The sequence below is a fragment of the Hyaena hyaena genome, unplaced genomic scaffold, assembly GCF_003009895.1.
Source record: "Hyaena hyaena isolate Hyena2069 unplaced genomic scaffold, ASM300989v1 scaffold_210, whole genome shotgun sequence".
Lineage (NCBI taxonomy): Eukaryota > Metazoa > Chordata > Mammalia > Carnivora > Hyaenidae > Hyaena > Hyaena hyaena.
In genome coordinates this window covers 456,254-476,826 of record NW_024080841.1, presented here as the reverse complement: position 1 = coordinate 476,826, position 20,573 = coordinate 456,254, and the positions used below count along the sequence as shown (strand labels likewise).

Sequence of the window (20,573 nt, the reverse complement as noted above, 5' to 3'; positions counted from 1 at the left end):
GTAAAAAAAAAAAAAAAAAAAAAAAAAAAGAAACAACTACACCCAAAACCCACTCTTGTCACTAAAGACAGGCTGGCCATACAAAGCATCAGTGCTAAAGTAAGAGCATTCAGGAGAGTATGAACAGCATTAATAGAAACCCAATAGAAAGCATAGTTAAGGGCTGATTTCCCATTAGGAGAAGCACCAGCAGGAGATGCGAGCCTCAGGGTATTTACTTCTGCTGCTTCCCCACCACACTGAGGTTTCCACAGCTCCTAGGGGGAGCAGGGGTGGGATCTACTTTAGTTCTCCAGTAACATCACTCCTTCCCCTAGTCCGTTTAGACCTGGGGTGGTGAAAGCTTCCTGCTACTGTGAGTTGCCGGGCACTTTACCATCTCTTGTTTTATGTTGGTGATAGTCCTTCATTAAATGCTCTCCCAGAATCCTGATTGATACAGAGGAGAAAATAATTTCTCAGCTTTTTTTCTGTGATATACCGTGTAAATTACTTAATCTATGTCTCAGTTTCTTCATCCATAAAATGGAAATAACAATTCTTGCCCTGTCTACCTCCTAGATGAAGCTCTGATGGGGAAATACTGGGGGAAAATAGACACAGCAGATATGAGGCAGGCAGGAAAGTAAAAGGGAGCTTTTATGATCTCTGATTCTGAACTAAGAAAAGCAAAAAAAACTATTCAAAGCGTCATCTCTTTTCTGTCTATATACGGTTCTCGCAAGAGATTTAAAATACTATGGAACTCTCTGGATTTTATAACAAGCTTACAAAAACCCTTGAGGTTCTTGTTTCCTGGCTGATGGTTGATATTAAGGAATATCCTTGGCATTTCTCCTCTTCCCACATCTTTCAATTACAGAGAATGATGGATAAATAAATATTCCATTTGGGTTTTCTTCTGCCTTGGGGACAATGATTGAAGCTGGTCCCCCAAGGGATCATCATGATTTTGCCCAAGCATCACCATAGTGTATCTAAGGAAGAAAGTGTGCCCTGATAGAAGGACCGTAGGGCCTTAGAAACCTTCAGACCTGCCTGGGCTTCAGGTTCTGTCCTCAGAAGGTCTGAATTTTCAGGAGCTTATTCAACAGTCTGAGCTTCATTTTTCTTCTTTGTCAATGTTACAATTTTGTTGTGTGGATTACAGTAGATGCAATGTATGAAAGTACCCAGCAGAGTGCCTGGCACACAGTAGGTACATAATAATGCACTACTGCTTTATATATACTTAATGTGTACTTAAGGCTGTAATTGTAGAATGGACAATGCAGAAATGCAGTATATGATAAACTCATTTTAGAAAACCAATAAAACAGCATTCTCTGTTTGTTTGACTTTGTATCACTGAGCAATTGCTCTATTGTCACTTTACACCTAAGAAGACACTGGAATTTAAGGGGATAGAAACCAAATTGATCCGCAGTCTATTTCCTAACTTTGTACAATGTTACTTTACAAAACTAAGATATGCTCGCCTATCACCAGGAAAACCCTCTGGGATTTTGAAAAATAATTATTTCAATTCTGAATTTTAAAATAACTTTAAAAAAAGGTAATACTACTAATAATACTAAATAGAAAACTGGTGTTGATATTAATAATTGTGTATTTTACACTAGTGTTTTCTTTTTCCTTGTTGCAAAAGTAACACATTCTTATGGTAGAAAAATTTAAAAAGTAGAATTAAAAGTTAAAAAAATAGCTTCATTATTTAGCCACTAAGAAATGTGCACTTTGGGGGAATGTGGGCAGCTCAGTCGGTTAAGTGTCCGACTTTAGCTCAGGTCATGATCTCGCGGTTGATGAGTTTGAGTCTCATATCCGGCTCTGTGCTGACAGCTCAGAGCCTGGAGCCCGCTTCAGATACTGTGTCTCCCTCTTTCTCTGCCTCTCCCCCACTCTCTCTGTCTCTCTCTCTCTGCTTCTCTCTCTCTTCTTCTCTTTCTCCCTCTCTGTCTCTCAAAAACAAACATTTAAAAAAATTAAAAAAAAATAAATGTGTACTTTTAAAAGTTATCATGTGGTGTGTTTCCTTCTAGTCACATATCCATGTGCACTTGTATGTATGTTCAAACATGTGTGTGTGCACACAGGCATGTGCACACATGCACAGACACACCATCTATTTATTGACAACTCTGACATTTATGTCACAGTGCAGCTTTCTCTTCTGAGAGTCTAACTCAAACAGGCAACTGCCAAATTGTCCACTGTCCTTGTGTGCCCAAGACTGATGGTTTCCAGGGATGTGGAACTTCCAGTGCTAAAACTGAGACAATTCGGGGCCAACAACCCACTGGATGGCCCAGACATACCTCAAACTTAGCAAGTACAAAACCAAACTCATCATTTCCACCTCAAAATTCCTGTTCCTTCAATGGTTTGATCTTAAGGAATGGTGCCATTTTCCACCCATGTGACCAAGCCAGGAGTTAGGGATGAATTATTGAGGCATTCCTCTTCTCTCTCTATCCAATAGCCACTCTGGTACCAAGTTATGGTCATCCCTGTCTGGTAGGTAACTCTTACTTGGATTTCTCCTATGACTTTCAACCAGATCTCCTGCTTCCACTTCACCCTCATTCAATCCAAATTCCACAAAAAAGGCAGAGTACTGATTCCAAGAATTCAAAACATGACAAGTTACTCTACTGCATAGAACCTCTCAGTGCCTCCCACTGCTGTCAGAATAAAACTCTAAACCCATACAACCCACAAGGTTTTGTTCACCTCAGTATCTTTGCATCTCTTATCCTGCTCTGGGACCTCTTCCCTAAGACATTAAAATGTGGCAGCACAGGATCTATTATCACATAATTCTGGGCCTTTTTACACACCTTCAAGGTCTGAATTAGATGCTATGTTCTCCCAGGGAGCCTCGTCTAAAGCCTTTAATGCTTTATATTCTTATTAAAATAAGTTTTTGTAATTTACTAACTTACACGTCAGCAGAATTTTGAAGACTCCTTGGCCAAAAAAGTCTTAAGAAACTTACTGGGAGATCTTGTATCAGACTGCTGCCTCCTCAGTAAACATAAGAAAATCCAACAAGGGGCTTAATCTTCTCAGTCTACTGAGGTGAGCAGTGGCTCTTGGCATGGGTGCACATTAGAATCATTTTGGCAGCCTATCAAAATTGCTGATGCTTTGACCTCATACCCAGAAATTATTTAATTGGTCTGAGATGGGGTCTAGGAATCAATAATTTCAAAGCTCCCCAGGTGATTCCAGTATGTGTCCAAGGTTGAGGACCACTGCCATGGCCATGTCACTGCAGTGCCAGCCGGTATTTACAGTTATTTTCTGTCCATCTTATGGTTAGTCGCGGGCTTCTGCAGCTATTGTTAGTCACAACCCCAATCTCTCCCAGAGGAAGCATTCCTTTCTTTAGCAGCAATGAAGTGATAGTTTGATCCCCAAGCTTTGAATTCCATCTTTATTTCTCAATTGGACCAAACTCAGGAAGGGATGCAATGAATTTTCACTCTCAAACTCAACAGAGAGGGAGTGATTAAAGATATATTCAACTAGAGTAGTTCTCAACCAGGGACAATTTTGTCCCCAAGGGGAAATTTGGCAATGCCTGGAGACATTTTTGATTGTCACAACTTGGGGTTGGTGGTATTTACTGGCATCTAGTTGGTGCAGGCCAGGGATGCTGCTAAATGTTCTACAATGCATGGGCCAGCCCCCTATAGCAAAGAATGCTATCTGGCTCAAATGTCAGTAGTGTTGAAGCTGAGGAATCCCAATTGAGAGACTAGATGATTTCAAAGTTTCCTTCTGGCTTTAAAATACTTGTGTCAATGACTAGCTGTGGAAGAGCCTTTGAGTGCTGTAAGGATCTAGAGTGAAGGGAGCCAATGAATAAGTTAGTTTTGGAAAGAAGAAAACCATGGATGCAGATATAGAGTAGTTTTAAGGTGGAGATGGGTGAACTGAGGAAAACATGATGGTGAGGTGGTCTCTTGACTATCTCTTCAAAATCAGTGATTCTCCACATGAATTCTGGATCAGCAGCATCAGCACCCCCCAGGTAGTTGTGAGAAATGTAAATTCTTGGGCCCCACCCCAGACATACTGAATCAAAAACTCTGGGAACAGGGCCCAGAATTCTGTGTTTTAACAAAGCCTCTGGGAGATTCTGATGCATGCTCAAGTCTGACAACATTGTTCTAGATCATATGTTGACCTGCCACAAGGTCTCCTGCAGTTTGGTACATTGCATACCTCTAAGGGTCGGTTCATTATTGGGTGTGGCAGGGGTGAGTGAATTGTAAGAGAGCTTCTGAAGAGGGCCAGCTGGTCTGCAGGGGAGATGAGCTGGAGGTAATGCTTCCTGACAAGTCCATTTAGTGATTTCACTCTTTCAGGGTATAGCTGTCATAAAATGTTTTAAATGACAGCGCAGCCAGGCACGCAGGTGGTCAATAACAATCAACAATATTTGGGTAGATGTTTAATTGCCAGGGAAAAGGAAAGAAGAAAAAAAAAAAAGGACAAGCAAATTATAGAAATGGTTCTGAGGATCAGAATATAGACAATGGCCCTTTCTTTTCTCAGCCACTCCAGGGCTTAATTGAATCCTGCTTGTCTTACCCACCCACCGGCCCTTCCTGATTTTTTCCATTGAAAATCTCATGGCTTAAAGGTAAGCCAGCATTCATCATTCCTAATAAAAGATCCAGTCCCTGCTATTTCAGAGATGTTTTGGAGGAAGTAATGTGCCTGACTGTGAACTATGCCAGTGAAATGAAAGAGACCTGACATTTGGAAAATCTACCAGGCTGCTTTCCTTCCCATTCCTTTTCTGAGAAGAATTTAGGCCCCTTTATCCCCCAAAACCTCTTCTGTGAGAGCCAGGTAAGTCCAAGACACTGTTTCTTCTTTCTATGACTTTCATTCAAGCCCCTCACTCCTAAAGGAGAGTCATTCCCTGCTGGTTTCCTCCTCATCCAGACCCTTCCCTGCCTCCCTCCTCCTCCCCCCACTTCTTGCAACCCTCTGGCTCATAGAGGGAAAGAGGTGTTTAAATTCAATGGAAAAACTGTGTGTGTTCAGGCAGGGTGTGTATAATGATAAATGGATTGCATTTGGGTGTTTTCTAAGACACTGACAATAAGAAAACAGCCATAATGAACTTAGACTTGCCTTGAAAAGGAAGTATCACAGGTCAAAAGTGATGTGATGGTACTAATAAATTAATCAGTAGTGTCAATATATGTGAAGGGAAGAATAAGTGGATGATAGGAGAACTTTTCCTAGCGCCTTTAAAAGGGCAGACAAAATAGCAAAAACCTGGCAGAATGTCTTCCATGGGATCTAGTTAGTGTATATATGGTCATGCATATATGTATCCATCCACCCATGCCTCCATCCATTAAGCAGATATTTATTAAGCACCAACTGTATGCCAGCACTCTTTTAGGGGCTGGGGATACAGAGGTAAATTAGATAGGCCAGTTCCTTTCCCTCAGACCTTGGTAGTTGCATTTCATCAGAGGAGACAAACAGTAACCATGTAAACAAGGAAACACGATTACAGATGATGGTAGGTGTCATGAGGGGGACTGATAAAGTGGTAAGACAAGGACTAACTGGAGGAATGCATGTATGAACAATAAAGCCTGGATGATGGTTGAGTTTTGAGCTGACACCCGAAGGTTAAGAATGAGCCAGCCATTCAGAGGCGGAGAGGGGGAGAAAGGGAACATACATCAAGCTCTAGAAATGTGAACTCAAGTGCTATCTGAGCCTATTAAGAAAAATTATCCATAGCCTAGAAATAAATCCAAAAGCATGATTGCAAATCCTTTCAATGGCATGCTGAAGCTTTAACAGGCCTGCCCAAAGATGATTTGTTTTCCTACTTGAATATACCATTGCTTGATTTTCCTATTTATTATCTATGAGCTAAGAGTTCAGACTCTGTGGAGTTACACATGGTAAACTTATATATGATGTAGTGATTTCTCTCTGGTAGCAAAAATAACCCTGAAGTTTATGACTTATTGCTATGAAGGACATTAACCAATTTTATCTCTAGAAATCTTAAATCCTGTTTAAAGAAAAACACTATGTAAACTCGATTCCTAAAAATGCTCTTGGAGAACAGTCTAATCATCTTATTGGTTTCCTCATTAATGAATGAAGTGAATGAAATCTTTGACACATGTTCATTTGATGGTTGGATGAGAGTCATGCTTTTAAGTTTTTGAAAATCATACTTGGACAAGACTCACCATGGCTCGGCTCAGAGGTCTGGAGTCTAGGGATCAGCTTTAATGAATTCACAAAGCCCTAGAATTGTATGCATTTTAAAAGCAAATATCCTATTAACTTAATCAGACTCTCTAGAGGGCCTTTGTGTCAAACTGCTAACCAAAGTAGAATCTCTCAAGACTCCACATTAGCCCTTGCCTTGATTTTTTCCATGCTCACCAAGTAACTTTCTAATTGCTAATTCTGCTTCATAAGTGTTCAGATATCAAGGAAGGAGAACCTTGTGTGGAGCACAAGGATTGAAGTTTTTGTTACATTAATTTATCAACATTTTATTAAAAGTTTTATAATTTAATATATTGGCCTCTATCTACCTGTTTTATGAGTCAATTTTTCCAGGTCTTGTCAAGCTGGGGCAAGTGGACAAAGCTGAGTTCCTGGATGAGCAAAGGAGCTGCAGACCACACCGGGTGATGGGGAACACTGGCTGGAACAGTCCAGCCTTAGCAGCTCTGCAGGCATCATGAGGAGGTGTTTCCAGCTTGTTTCTTTCTAACTCTATAAGGTGGAGGCAGGGGAGATGACCACTGTAGCTTTCTTCTCCTTACTGGGATGGCACAAAAGCATTTGTGTCCTTTCTCTAATGAATCAAAGGTCACAGGAAGAAAGGTGATGTATATGCTCCCAGGGAATAAATAATTAGTTTTTCATGAGGTCAGTCAACCTCTTGTTACCTGACATCAATTTCATGGGCTCCCCACAGACAAAACCCTGGCTTTCCCCAACTCTTTTCTGGAAATCCAAGCACTTTGCAGACAGCTGGGATCTCATAGGCAACAACTCCATAAGGAGATGCTGATACCTGCCCTATCTCCTGAGAAGGAAGGAGTGTGGAACGTTGTCAAGCACCTAGAAAAGTGTCATTTCTCTTGACCTCAAGGACTCTCTCTTTATAAAAGCCATCCTTCTTAAGGGAGAGCTCTTTTACTGTTTTGTTTGGTAATTCTGTTGAAAAGACTTTCCAGAGAGAAATACCCAGGATGACTGCAGATTGCAATACTTAAAAAAAAAAATCCTGTTTAATGTTTAAAATGTGGCAGAGTACCTGAATATCCTACAGAAACTGACTCAAGATAAAGGCCTCTTGGGATGTCAGCTCAGTTTGTGGAAGACTTCTTATTGACAAGGCTAGGTTGAAAAACAACATTTCAAAAGTGCAAAAATAAAAATTGAGCTCTTGAGGCAAATTTTTCAGCTTTTACAAAATGCTGCAATGAAAGATGAAGCAGCTCACATTAATAAACAAGTAAGTAAACAAGTGAATACAAGCAAAAGCCAAGAATAACCAGCAGGAAGGGATGTCAGCACACAGCATCATTTGGACAGAGCAGTGACCCTACCAGTTTGAGGTGTGCCACACAGCTCCATCAGCAGGTTCTCAAACTCTCTGCTTAGAACATTCCTTCCTCGGGGTGCCTGGGTGGCTCAGTTGGTTAAGTATCCGACTTCGGCTCAGGTCATGATCTCATGGTTCGTGGGTTCGAGCCCCGCGTCGGGCTCTGTGCTGACAGCCAGCTCAGAGCCTGGAGACTGTTTCAGATTCTGTGTCTCCCTCTCTCTCTGACCCTCCCCTCCTCATGCTCTCTTGCTTGCTCTCTCTCTCTCTCTCTCTCTCTCAGAAATAAATAAAACATTAAAAAAAGTATTTAAGAAAAAACATTCCTTCTTCTTCATCACTCAGCAGCTTTGTCCAGGTTCCTAGTTTTATTCAAGCATCCTCCCAGTAGCTGGTTAGCTATCTTAGGTTGTAGTGCAGAAGCGGACATACATGGGTTAAATAACGGGAAGAAACCTCTTCCATCTCAGTAATTGTGATTTATGGAGATGGAAGTTCTTGCTAGTGGAGAAATGTACACCTGGGATGATAAGAGGGCTCCCTCTGCACCTTAAACTATCTCACCAGGGCACTGGTATGTGTTCAGTTCGTGTTCTTGCTTCAGAATTTCAAAGTGTTTTCCGAAGGTGATTTCTTCAAAAACATTCTGAGTTAGTCAAAGACAGAGCATGGCCAGGGACAGCTGTCCCAACAAAATAGTTTGGCTGGGTTATGTTGCCTCTTTTATGTTCTTTGTTTATAATCATGGTGAAAAGAAGGCTTTCCCCTTCCCCCTCAGAAGGGTTTCTGAGAGGGAGGAATGTGGGTGTGAGGAAGCTCTTAGGAGCTGTCACACTCTCATCCAAGATTGCTGAGACAAGTGCCATCACAGGTAAGGTATACCAGGTACAGGTAGATGTCAAATGCTCCTAGTATAATAACATCAAGTGGATTGACAAGAGGAAGTTCAAAGTCATGGTAACAAGAAGAAGATTCTTTTTGTAATATTTTTTTTATTGTGGCAAAAGATATGTAACATAAAATCTACTGTTTTAACTATTTTAAGTGTATAGCTCTGCGGTATTAAGTGCACTTGAATTATTGAGCAAACATCACCACCACCTGTCCCCAGAACCTTTACATCTTCCTACTGAGACTCTATATCCATTAAACCCTAACTCCCAAGATTATTTTTTAAAAATATAAGACCATATTATATGGTTTCCTGGTTAAAAAAAAAAAATCTAAAGCCTGTAACACTTGCTTTAGCAAGGTGTGCTCTCTTCTCAAATATTAAGGAAATCAGACCTGATTCTCACTGATGAAAAATTATCTTGGTATTGAAGTACTGTTGACCTCTATGTGTAGGAAGGAGACCCACTTCCTTCTCCTATGGAATCATTAAAGACTGAGCTGAGGAGGGCTGCCATTAGCAGCAAAGGCCTGACATATAAATGAGTGGAGTTTTCTCCTTGGATGGTGTTCATTGGAAAAACAGGGATGGGATACTAACAGGCGTACTGAAAATAGGAAGAAAGCCTAAAGGAAAAGAGGGTAGAGTGGTTGGGAGAGAATTGTTCTGGATGTATGTGTGTAGTAGCTACTCTTTTGGAAAACACAGATATGAAATGTTTCCACTACCAGAAAGTTTTATTGGACAATGCAGCTATAGAGTGTAGGTTCCAGAGTTAGACTTGATCCTGCCTATGTAGACTGCAAGCTCTGTGAAGTTAAACGAGTTATTTCATCTTTCCAAGCCTCAGTTTTCTCATCAGTAAATTGGTGATCAGTAAAATTACAATAACAAAACCTTCCAGTGGAAGAGCCAGGTAGGTGGTTGCCAAAATTTTGTTTTCTTTTCTTTCTAAGCTCTGACTAGATCACATTTTGCAGCCTCCCTTGCAGTTCATTGTGGTCATATGACTAAGTTCTAGTCATTGGAATATAGGCAGCAATTTCAAGTGCTGTTTTCAGCTAAAACTTCTAGAGAGCTGTCCACATCTTTCTTCTTCCATGTGCTAAATGCAAATAGCAATGAGGCCCTAAGGTATGGATGAACCACAAGATTGAAGCAACATGGGTTCTCAAATCAGAGAGGAGACACTACTGATTAGGAAGATTTACCTTTGATTGTTATGTGAGGTAGAAATAAACTTTACTGTTTGGGAGCTCCTTGCTACAACAGCATGGTTCAACTTAGGATAAGTATAGGATTGAATGAGATAATTTAATCAAAGTGTCCAGCATCGTACCAGGTAGCTGGTGAATGTTCTGTTCAGTAAATGTGAGCTACCTTTCAGTAGTCAAAGCAAGGACCACAGAGCATGAGAAACCCGGGTTTAATTAAGCTGCACTACTCAGCTGTGTAATCTTAAGCAGTTTGCTTAAATGCGGTCTTGAATTCCTCATTTGTAACAAAAGGGGAAAATGTTAATGAAAAGTGAAAAAATTACTAAAATTGAGACAGTGTATAGTTCTTTTCTCATTCAGAAGCCTCCTTTATTCCTTCATGATTTCACACTATTTAAGATGGTTATTGGTTTCCCATGCTGCAGTATTGATTACAGAGTTCAATAGAGGCAGCCTGCTGGGTCAGGGGTGCCATTTACTTAAGTGGAGTCAAGAATTCCTGTGCCTTGGCTGATCCACTATATAGACACCTAGATGAGTCTGCAGTCCTCTGGTAATTGTGGGATATTTAGGCCGAGTGAAGTATTGACAGAAACAAACCCAGAAGCCCTGGAGCCCGAAAGGCCATAAAAAAAGTACTTGAATTTTAACAGATCTCAAGAGAACATAACAGACCCATGGACCATTCAAGCTCTTTTTTCCCCTTTCAGTTGCAAGGTAGGGAAGGAAAGTAAATTTGCTTTCAACTGTCTGAGAATGTCTTTATTACAGGTGTTTCCAACAACATCAAATATATAGTTACTGAAGGACCCCTCAATTCCACCTTCCTGTATTTTGTAACCAAGAATCAGAAACTGTTGGTGTAACCCATAGGGGATCTGATGATTGAATCTGTGGGTTTGGGGAAATCATGGGGCTGAATTGGGGCCACTGTCAAGGATTGAGATCTGGGGTTAGTATTGAGATGGGTTCCTCTGGCCCCCCCCCCCCCCCCCCCCCCGCCACTTTTCAAGCAGTAAGAGTCAGAAGGGCTGTTAGAGAAAAACAGGATGAAGCAGAAAGAAAACAAGTTTGGCAACTAAGCCCAAAGGATCTGAAGCAAAATAAGAGGCACTTAGGAATCCAGGAGTTAGGAGTCACATAGTGTTGGGAATAAAGGGGGAAGGTCCAGAGCAAACCCCAAGAACACTTTCCTGGAGTCAAATCCATTTGGCACTTGTCAGTCAATCTGGCTCAGAGCGTTCAAAGCAAAGACTATGAATTTGTGTTGAAAATGCAATTTCAATTAGAGATGGCCTGGTCACACTTGAGCAAGGGAAGACACCAATAGCTAGATGTAACCAAAGGACAAATGCTACGGATTGCATATAGAAGGAAGAACAGAATGTATACATACATATACACTTAGCTTTGCTGTAAAAAAACTGACCTCCCAAGAGAAGTCTCATTTGAAGAATCGTCCGGAAGACAGTATTTCTCAATGTGTGCTGGGCAATTGGCTTGCACCAGCATTGTTTGGGAAGGTTGCCAAAATGAAGATTCCAGGACCACTGGGGTCTAGGGTCCTGATTCAGTAAAGCACTTTTCTGATTGACCAGAAATCCAACTTTGGAAGTGTCAGAAGGGAGCTTATGAATATGGCTGTTCTAAATCAATCCAACATGGCTACAGAAGAAGTAGGGCATGAAGGGTGGGTGAAGATGTCATTTGTTGGTTGCTTTGGACTTTGGGCCTCCTCTCACACTGTCATGGACTCCTGAGTCCTACAGCTTCTGCTTTGACTTTTCTTCTGCTGCTTCCTTCTGCCTGTTTGTCTTGCATGTGCTCAATACACCATGACCTCAGTGAATAACCTGGGTCTCTCTCTTACACAGGCACGGGGACAGGTTGAGACAAGGATGACCTGAGTTCTCTCTTCAAGGCAACCATACTCAGAAAGTGCCTGATGAACTCTGCATGGAGGAAGTGCCCAAGTTACCTGTGTGGTTTGAAAATTAGAGGAGACAGGAAATGGCCTTGAGGTTCTTATATGGTATTTTTCTAGATTTTTCTGTTACAGCATTTTCCTATAGTACTAGGTACAATTAGGGTGTTAACAATGTGTTAATAATGCTGACTGATGGTGCCTTCTCACCTTTTTCTCTAAGACCCCCATGTGGTGGAATCTATTCTGAATACTAGCATTGTATTCTAAGGAATATATACTGGATATTAATAATGTATTGATCAAATCAAAAGAAATGATTAATACCACATTGATGGAGTTTAAGAGGCACAGATTTTCTTATAAACACATGTTGGTAAGAAAGCATTATGGTTTCATTAAGAACTTTTTTTTCCCTTTGTGGTGCTTTACATAATTGATAGTGTTTCAGACTTCATGAAATATGTTACATATATACAAGCTTTGTTTATGTTAAATGTTAGAATGGCAGTAAATAAAACATTCTGGTTGGTTCAGAGTTAAGTGATATGCTTTATCAAGATGATTTATTTTCTAAGAAATACAACAAAACAGAGACAGTATAATTCAATAAAAAAAAAGCATTAAAGTTGGCATTTGAATGCATGGAGGTTTTGAGCCTCTATTTCTTTATCTGTAAAATGAAGATCATGGAAGCTACCTCAGTGCATGGTTAGAAGTAAATGAAACTAGGATTTTGATAAGAACTCTAATATGCCATAGAAATCATGTACAAATTCATTAAATAGCTAGTATTAAGTGTTAAGTACAGATTTCATCAAATAGCTAATCTTAAATATAAACCTAAATCTATTCAGGAAGTAGAGGAATGTCTTTTGTCTCTAGGGTTACCAAAACCAACAAGAATCCTCTCTGAATGCTAGCACAGGTCTTAAAGGCTCAGACATAGCTAAGAAAAGTGCTAAGCCTCTGACATCTTCATAATGTGTTTAAAAGATTAATCTCAGTCAGAATGAATGGAAAAACACTATAGAATTTTCCACTGTGGTGATGGATAAGACAAAGATGACCTATTTCTCCTCTACTATTTAACACCATATTGGGAGTATTAGTCCATGTAAATAAAGAAGAGCAATAACCAGAACCATCAGGATAGTAAGTATGGGTAAAACAATCTCTATTTTCAGATGACATAATTATATATTTGGAAAATGCTGAAAAATGAACAGAAAATTACTATAAACAAGAATAAAACTTAATAAAATGGCAGTTTTAGAAAACAAACAAAATTCAATAACCTTTACATTGACAAATGATAGTTAGAAGGCATAATGGAAGATTCCATTTAGAAGAGGTAAACAAACAAACACACACACAGAAACTAGGCAGAAATTTAAATATAAATGTTTTAAACCTCTAAGAGAAAAACATCAAGCACTCCTGTAAACATAAAAGGAGACTTAATCAAATGGGAAGACATACCATATTCTAGGACAGGAAGACTCAATGTTAAAGACATTTCCTTTGCAATATCAATAAAAATACCATCAAGTTGGTTTTCCCCCCTGGTACTGGTTGTTTATAAAGCTAAAGGGGCAGAAAATTCAGTCAAAATATCCAGAAAAGCATTTAAAAAGGCAAGGAATAGAGAAGTGGAAGAAGCTAGGTCTGCCAAGCATTAAAGTATACTAAAAAATGATTACTTGTAAGGGCAGAAGGTACAAAGTGGAAGAGACAGGAATGGAAGCTAAATTTTTCTGGATATACTTGTTTTGTAGTTTTGACTTTAGAATCATGTAAGCATTTAATATAAAGGAAAATTAAATTTGTAAAAATATTCTAGCAATGGAAAACAAAATGAAACAAAATGAGAGTTCTATGGGGTAGAGGCTTAGCTATGGAGAGGAATTGTTTCAAGAGACTTTAATATATGATTTAGCATCGCAGAGAGATAGATCCGATGGAGAAAAGGAATTTAAAATTTTCAAAATTCATGAATTTTAAAGTTTATAAAAGAAAGCAAGGAAATGATTACATACTATTTATGTCAAATGAACTCAAGAGCTAGCTTAAAGCAGTTTTCATTGGTTAAAACATGCAGCAATTCAAGATTTCAAAGGAATAATAATAGGCAAAATGAATTGAAAGTCTCAGATATATTTAAAAAAATCCTAAATCTTAATAGTATTGGAGGGCTTCACTAGTCACCTATGGAGGATGCCAGAGAACTAACTTGTTATTTTGAAAATTGGTTAAAAAAAGAAAGGAAAAATAAACCATTTTTCCTGTCTTTCCTATATGAATCACACCTCAGGGAGCCAAATAATTATTGAAGAAAAAGATTTTCTTTATAGAAGACACGAAACAATAAAGAAGTAATAACAGAATTGGAAAATTACCATTTTGGAAGCCCTCACTAAATGACTGTAGGCAATGTTCCTCAATGACTATTCACACCCCTGTAAAGACATTCTTACAGAAATCTTGTCAAGTCCCAACTCCTCATTTATACGGATTACAGAACATGAGAAATGCTACCAGGGTAAACCAACCTGATTTCTTCAGTAAGTAAACTGCAAGGGAAAAAAGGAGAAGGAACTAACAGATTAAAAGAGAACCTCAGAGATATTTTGGTCTAATGCAATGCTTGGACCTTATTTAGACCCCAATTTGAAAAAGAAATAAAAAGCATTTTTTAAAATAAATCAGACCATCAGTCATATATGAATAGTGGCAAAATATTTGATGGTATTAAGGAGGCTTAGTTAATATTCTTAGATATATAATATAATTAGACATTATAATGGTTTTGTAGTTATGTTTATAGAATGATTCCTAATTCTTTAGAGATATATATTGAAGCATTTTAGGATGATGTGATATGCTATTTGGGACACAGTCATACCTTGACCTTCATTGGCCCTAGGCATTTTTGCCTTCATGGGTCCCCTTCCACCATAGTAGATTTTCAGGATTCTAAAAATGGCATTGCTTTCTGAGGTGAGAAAAAAATTAAAATATTTTATTCAATCTTATAAGTTCATTTTTTCTCTTCTGCCTTTAAAAGACTTAAAACATTTTCCTGGACTCCGGAAAGTATGGTGAGTCCTGGCACTGTGCTTACTGGGCTTAATGGATGAGCTGGCCCTAATCTGGTATTTGCTTCACAATGATCCTGTGGGGACAGAAAGGGGGAAATGGGTATTAGGAGTGTGTGTGAAGTGAAATTGGCCATGAGATAATAATTGTTGTAGCAGTGTGCTGGGCCTGGGGAGTTATCACCTCATCTCTCTACTTCTATGTATGTTTGAATATTTCCATAATAAGTTAAAACATCAGTTTCTAAAAAAGGTTCTTTTGCATGTTTTTATTTTTACACAAAGGAGCAGTACAGAATAAATAAATAAAAGCAAATAGAAAAAGCTGGTTATTTGGACTTGGATGTTCATATGGGTCCTGAATAAATGAGAATTAAAAATATCAAGCCTAATTTGGGACACAGATCTAAGTGTCAATATTTTGCTAAGATTGCTAAAATCTAACCTGGCAGAGTGTTTTTAAAATTAAAAAATTTTAAATTCACTATCTAATTTTCTTTGGTGGTAGGAAGAATGACACTCATATGGACAGAGATGCTGCCTGCCGATATGGTGCCATTTTATTTTGGAGAAAGCTGGCTAGGGACACCATTATGAAAATTTCACAGTGGCCTTTGTGACAAAATAATGAATACAAGTAAAGGGCAATACAGGAAGTCTATCCTGCCTTTCAGAAAACTGCATTTGGATATTGTGAGCAGGCAAGTGCAACATTGGCTTTGTGGCCTGGTGAACTCCAGCGTATCAAATACTGGTAGGCAATTCCCCACCCCACTCCAGCCCCTGCACCAGTAAGATTAGATATCCCCTGGTGACCTCTCAGTACTTCCCTCACACCTCTATTCATTCACTCTACAAAAAGTTACTGGGTAGGAACGCCTTGGTGGCTCAGTTAGGTAAGCATCCAACTCTTGATTTTGGCTCAGGTCACGATCTCACAGTTCATGGGATCAAGCCCTGTTTTGGATGCTTGGGATTCTCTCCCTCTCTCCCCCCACCTCTCAAAATAAATAAATGAACATTTTAATAAAAGTTACTGGGTATCTACTCTGCGCCAAGCGCTGTGCCAGACACCTGTATACACAGTGAACAAAACATGGTTCTCACCCTGAAGAGCAAACTGGAAAGGACAAGTCATCTACTGAGGAGACAGAGATGTAAACAGAACTTTTCAAAACAAGTTGAGAAGTAGTTTAATGGGGTAGGTAGAAAGGGCTAGAAGGTATCCCACAGAAGCTAAAGAGGAAAGTTTTCTGGAAGTGGAAGGAGATTTAAGAGACCCAAAGGAAAGTAGCCTGTTTCAAGAAAAGCAGACTGAGGAAGGCTTCCCAGGAAGAGAGCAAGGTGTGTGCAAAGCTGAGAAGATGGGGGACAGTGCAGGAAGGTACAAGTGCTGGGCAGAACAATGGTGGTAAAGGGGAGACTGGGTGCTGGAAATTGCTGTGGAGACCCTAGGCCATGGGAGAGTTGTAATGAAGAAGCAAATGTCTACCCCAGGGTCCTTTACATGTGGGCTGAAGCCAGCAGCGGCAGCATTACCCAGGGGGTTGTTAGATTGCAAAATTCTCAGGCCCACATTAGACCTCCTGAATCAGAAACTCTGAGTTATATATACATATATATATGTATATATATGTATGTATGTATAATAGCAATTATATATAATCTGTGTTTTAGCACGTTTTGTAGGTGATTCTAATGCATGCTAAGTTTGAAACCATTGGTTCTCAATCAGAAGTAATTTTACCCTCCAGGAAACATTTAGCAATGTCTTTGGTAGACTTCTGGCTGTAAGATTGATAGGAGTGGAATATTACTAATATTGAGTAGCCAGGGATGCTGCGAAACATCCTAGAATGCACAGGTCAGGCCCCTACAACAAAATCCAAATGTCAGTTGGGCAACAGTTGAGAAGCTCTGAAACTTTCCTTCTTCCCTTCCCACCTCTCTCTCTCCAAAGCCCAACTTCTTTCTTCCTTCCTTCCTCCCTCCCTCCCTCCCTCCCTTCCTTCCTTCCTTCCTTTCCTTCTTTCCTTCTTTCTTTCTTTTTTTTTTCTCATCTATCACTCATCATCTACTTCCTTTAATCCCACTTGTTCCTCTACAAATGGCAAAACACTCACAAGGCCATAAAGTACTGCTTTTCTGCATTTTTATTTATTCAATTACACACAACTCTCCCCTTTTATTCAATTAATAACTCCCTATGACAAAGTGGATCTATTGCTAATGGACATGTTATTTGATTTCTTTCCTAAACAGGGTCAGTTATCTCACTGGGAATGGGATGGAGCTGCTCAGAATACAGACGAGAATCATCACACTATGCCTGAAGCTAAAGCTCTTGCCATTCCGCATATGAGCTGACACACGGAGTACCAACCAGCCAGTAGTCCTGATTTTGACGTGAAAGACAGTTCCGATGGCAAGTGAAGCTTGAAGTATCTTAGCTCTTACAGGAGACAAGATATTAGGGACAACTCTGAGTTTCTCTTCAAGAACATGGAAGTGTGTCTATTGAGAATTCAAGCACCAAGTCCACACAGAATGGTCTTAAGCAGAGATATATAAGGTCACATTAGAGAAACTCGATTCTAATCTGATAACACTGACAAATCATAATAATTCTATCAGAAGAAGCTTTGAGAGGCAAAAAGGGTGAGGAAAATGTAAAGTTACAAAGACAAACATTGGTAATGCCCATCTAACAGTTTCCAGGAGATTAGGTGCCCTGAAGGATCAACATGAATGCTTTGTCTGCCTAATGAACCTATCCTCCCATAGTGGAGGTAGATGCCCCTGGCTTTCAGAGGCTGAAGCCATTCACCCTCCCTGTTATCCAGCACCCTGGGCTCTGTTTTCAGGCAATTATAGCAACCATCTTATAGTTGTTGGCCCACATAGAGAAAATGCCCTGATTAAGCTGATGTGACTGCTGAGTGTGCTTGATGGACATGTTTCTCACTCAATATGAATCAATTGGCCCTTAGGTTTATAGGCTCTGGTTTCTACTGATTTTACTTAGTTATCCCGAATTGGAAGAATCAACTCCATGATAACATAGAGCTTCTGGACTTCCACAGTAGAAGGAGGGTCAGTTCTTGGAGCATAAAAATTGCCTCCTGGAGTCTGCTTCTGACATTCGGCTTCTTCTCTTCCTTTGGTCACCCTCACAATATGTCTTTTCTCCGAACTTGTATATTCCCATGATACCCAAAAAGCATTTGTGGTAGATTGAAAAAAATGGCCACCATACTTTGCAGTTCCTCTCACCAAGTGGCAGAGTTGATTTCTTCACTGCTTGAATCTGGGGTGGCCATGTGACTTGCTTTGGCCAATAGAATGTGGAGGAAGTGACCTCGTATGTGGTCTGTGACTAGACATTAAGAGGCTTTGCAACTTCTGTTCTTGCTCCTTTGGAATGCTAAGGTCATTGTGTGTACAAGGCCAAACTAGCCTTCTGGATGATGAGAGATGAATGGCTCAAACACCGAGTCATTCCAGTTGATAGCCAATCAAGGCCCAGAAGCAGAGCCACCCTGAAAATACATGAGGGAGTCCTAGCAAGACCAAGAGAAGAACCTCCCACACGAACTCAACTTGCCAATGCATGGAGTCATAAGCTAAATAAATGGTTATTGTTTTAAGCTACTACATGTTGGATTATGCAATAGATAAATGACAGAGTAATGTTTGTATTCTTAGTAACTCCCAATCACACCATGAACTTATTGCCGCAATTTGTCTCTGAGAAGCCATGGACTTTCCCTCTTGACATAACACAGTTGGCATTTATCTTCTACTATCTCATGAGCTTCAATGGCTCTTGCAGAAGAAATATCCCCTGTATCTTCCATCAAGATGCTAAGAGATTTGGGTAAGCAGTACAGACAATTTTGGGTTTTCCAACATTCACATGAGGAGAAAGAGGAGAGTTAAATACATAAACAATTGCATTTTTCAGACATAGATATCTGACCTTCAGCCGGCGGTCTGGATCTCCACTGCATAGAGAATTGACTGATACTTTGAATGATTTCCAGGCTGGGCTTAAGTTATTCATTACAACCTGAGAAAAGAAAGAGAGGAGTGATGGGTTGGGGAGGGTATGCTTGACATTTTCACATTTTAATATAAAAACCGTTTGAGAAGTATTGTGCTTATGAAAAGGACAGTTGTCTGGAATAGGTGTCTTAATGAAAACTTGGAGTAGCACATCTTTTAAGGGTGCCCACTAAGTGGCTTGTTATGAGCAGAACTCCTGTGGTCACTGGCTTGGCTGTTGTCTCATGAATAACGACAGTAATAGTGTCCAGCATGTGGATGCTGGGAGTGATCCCTTCTACACTGAAAGGAGCTGGATTTAGGAAGCAGGTCTGCTTTTGGCCTCTGATAAAGGATCCCCAGTTCTACAGGTGTGTCATTCCTATGGCATAAATTCTCTTCTAGTGAGTACAGGTAAAGACTATTGGTTGATGTAGGGAGTGTAGCAGGACATTTATATGGCTAAAGAATTGAATAGTCTTTGGTCACTCATGACCTCAGGTTAGAGCAGATTCAAGTCAGAGAAGTTTCTAAAGGAAAAATCCCAAGAGCATGCTTACACCAGCTACCATAAGAAGGTATAATACGGCAGATCTTCAGTGTCACAAACTAAGTCTACAATACAGTGAAATCCTTTTGAAAGCAGCTTTCTAATCCTGCCCTAGAGTCCATACAAGTCAAGTCAGCCTGCCATCACTATGATTCAAATAATTCAAATGGACTTAGAATGTATGAGAATCTGCTCTTAGTCTAGGACTATACTGTGTATTTTAGGATAGGGGTTCCCAAAGTGTGGTCCTTGGAAAAGCAGGAGAATGAGCATCACCTGGGAACTTGTTAAAAGCGCAGATTTCTAGGCTGTGCCCAGACCTACTGACAGAAACTCTGGAGGTGGGCCCCCTAGATGATTCTGATGCATGAAACTTGAGAACCACTGCTCTAAGGTCCATACAAATGAAGTCAAATAGAATTTTGTCATATCGATTTTTCTTCCTGTGAAAGTTATAGTTAGTAGGTCTTAGCATTATAAAAAAAATTAATTCTCTATCCAGATAACATAATTATTTTATAAGTTATTCCCTCTTCTACTGGGTTCCTTAATATAACCATGAATTATTGATTCTATCATGGACTCATTATTAAATTTCTTTTAATGCATTAAAGTACAAAAATTATGTTCCTGTGAGGCTTTGTCTTGTGCCCTGAAACCCTGGAGGTGATCAGAGTTGTAGTGAGAAGAAAAGTTAGATAAAAGTATTTGGGTTAAAGTTCTCACCTTTATATAAAAACACTAAGAAGTGGTATTTAATTGCAAGAGTTTTGAAAATAACAGATCAAAGTTTCAAGTAGAAATTTCCTATCAAATTAGAATCTGTGTGTGTGCATGTGTATGCTTCCTCCAAGAGAACGGTATTGCCTAGTATTTATTTCATATCTGTTGAATAAGAAAGAGGGAAAAAAAATCAATGTTACATTGTTTGACTCATTGGAAAAATGTTACAATCACATTGCTTGTGAGACTCCAGAAGCCCCTCAGCAATTAGGTATGGGAGGAGTTCTAGAGATTCTTGGGAGTAGGAGAATTTACTAATACCAATAATGAGAAAAGGGCTGGTGTCAGGAGCAAAGGAGAGGGGGATCTTGGGAGAGAAGTCTGATGATACACCCCCATCTCCTTTCTGTCTGCACATTTAAGCCCCCATTCACTGACAGGAATAAAAGCATGAATGGAGGCCTGGGTGGCTCAGTCAGTTAAGCATCCAACTTCAGCTCAGGT

General features: G+C 39.7%; 1 protein-coding gene across 1 annotated transcript in view; it reads right to left on the bottom strand.

Annotated features, from left to right (window-relative positions):
• Positions 1–20,573, bottom strand: part of CPNE4 (copine 4) — a 476,281-nt gene that overhangs the window by 92,485 nt on the left and 363,223 nt on the right. The window contains exon 7 of the mRNA XM_039242236.1: positions 18,732–18,821. Within this exon, the coding sequence (XP_039098167.1) occupies positions 18,732–18,821 (90 nt within the window). The remainder of the gene's footprint in view (positions 1–18,731; positions 18,822–20,573) is intronic.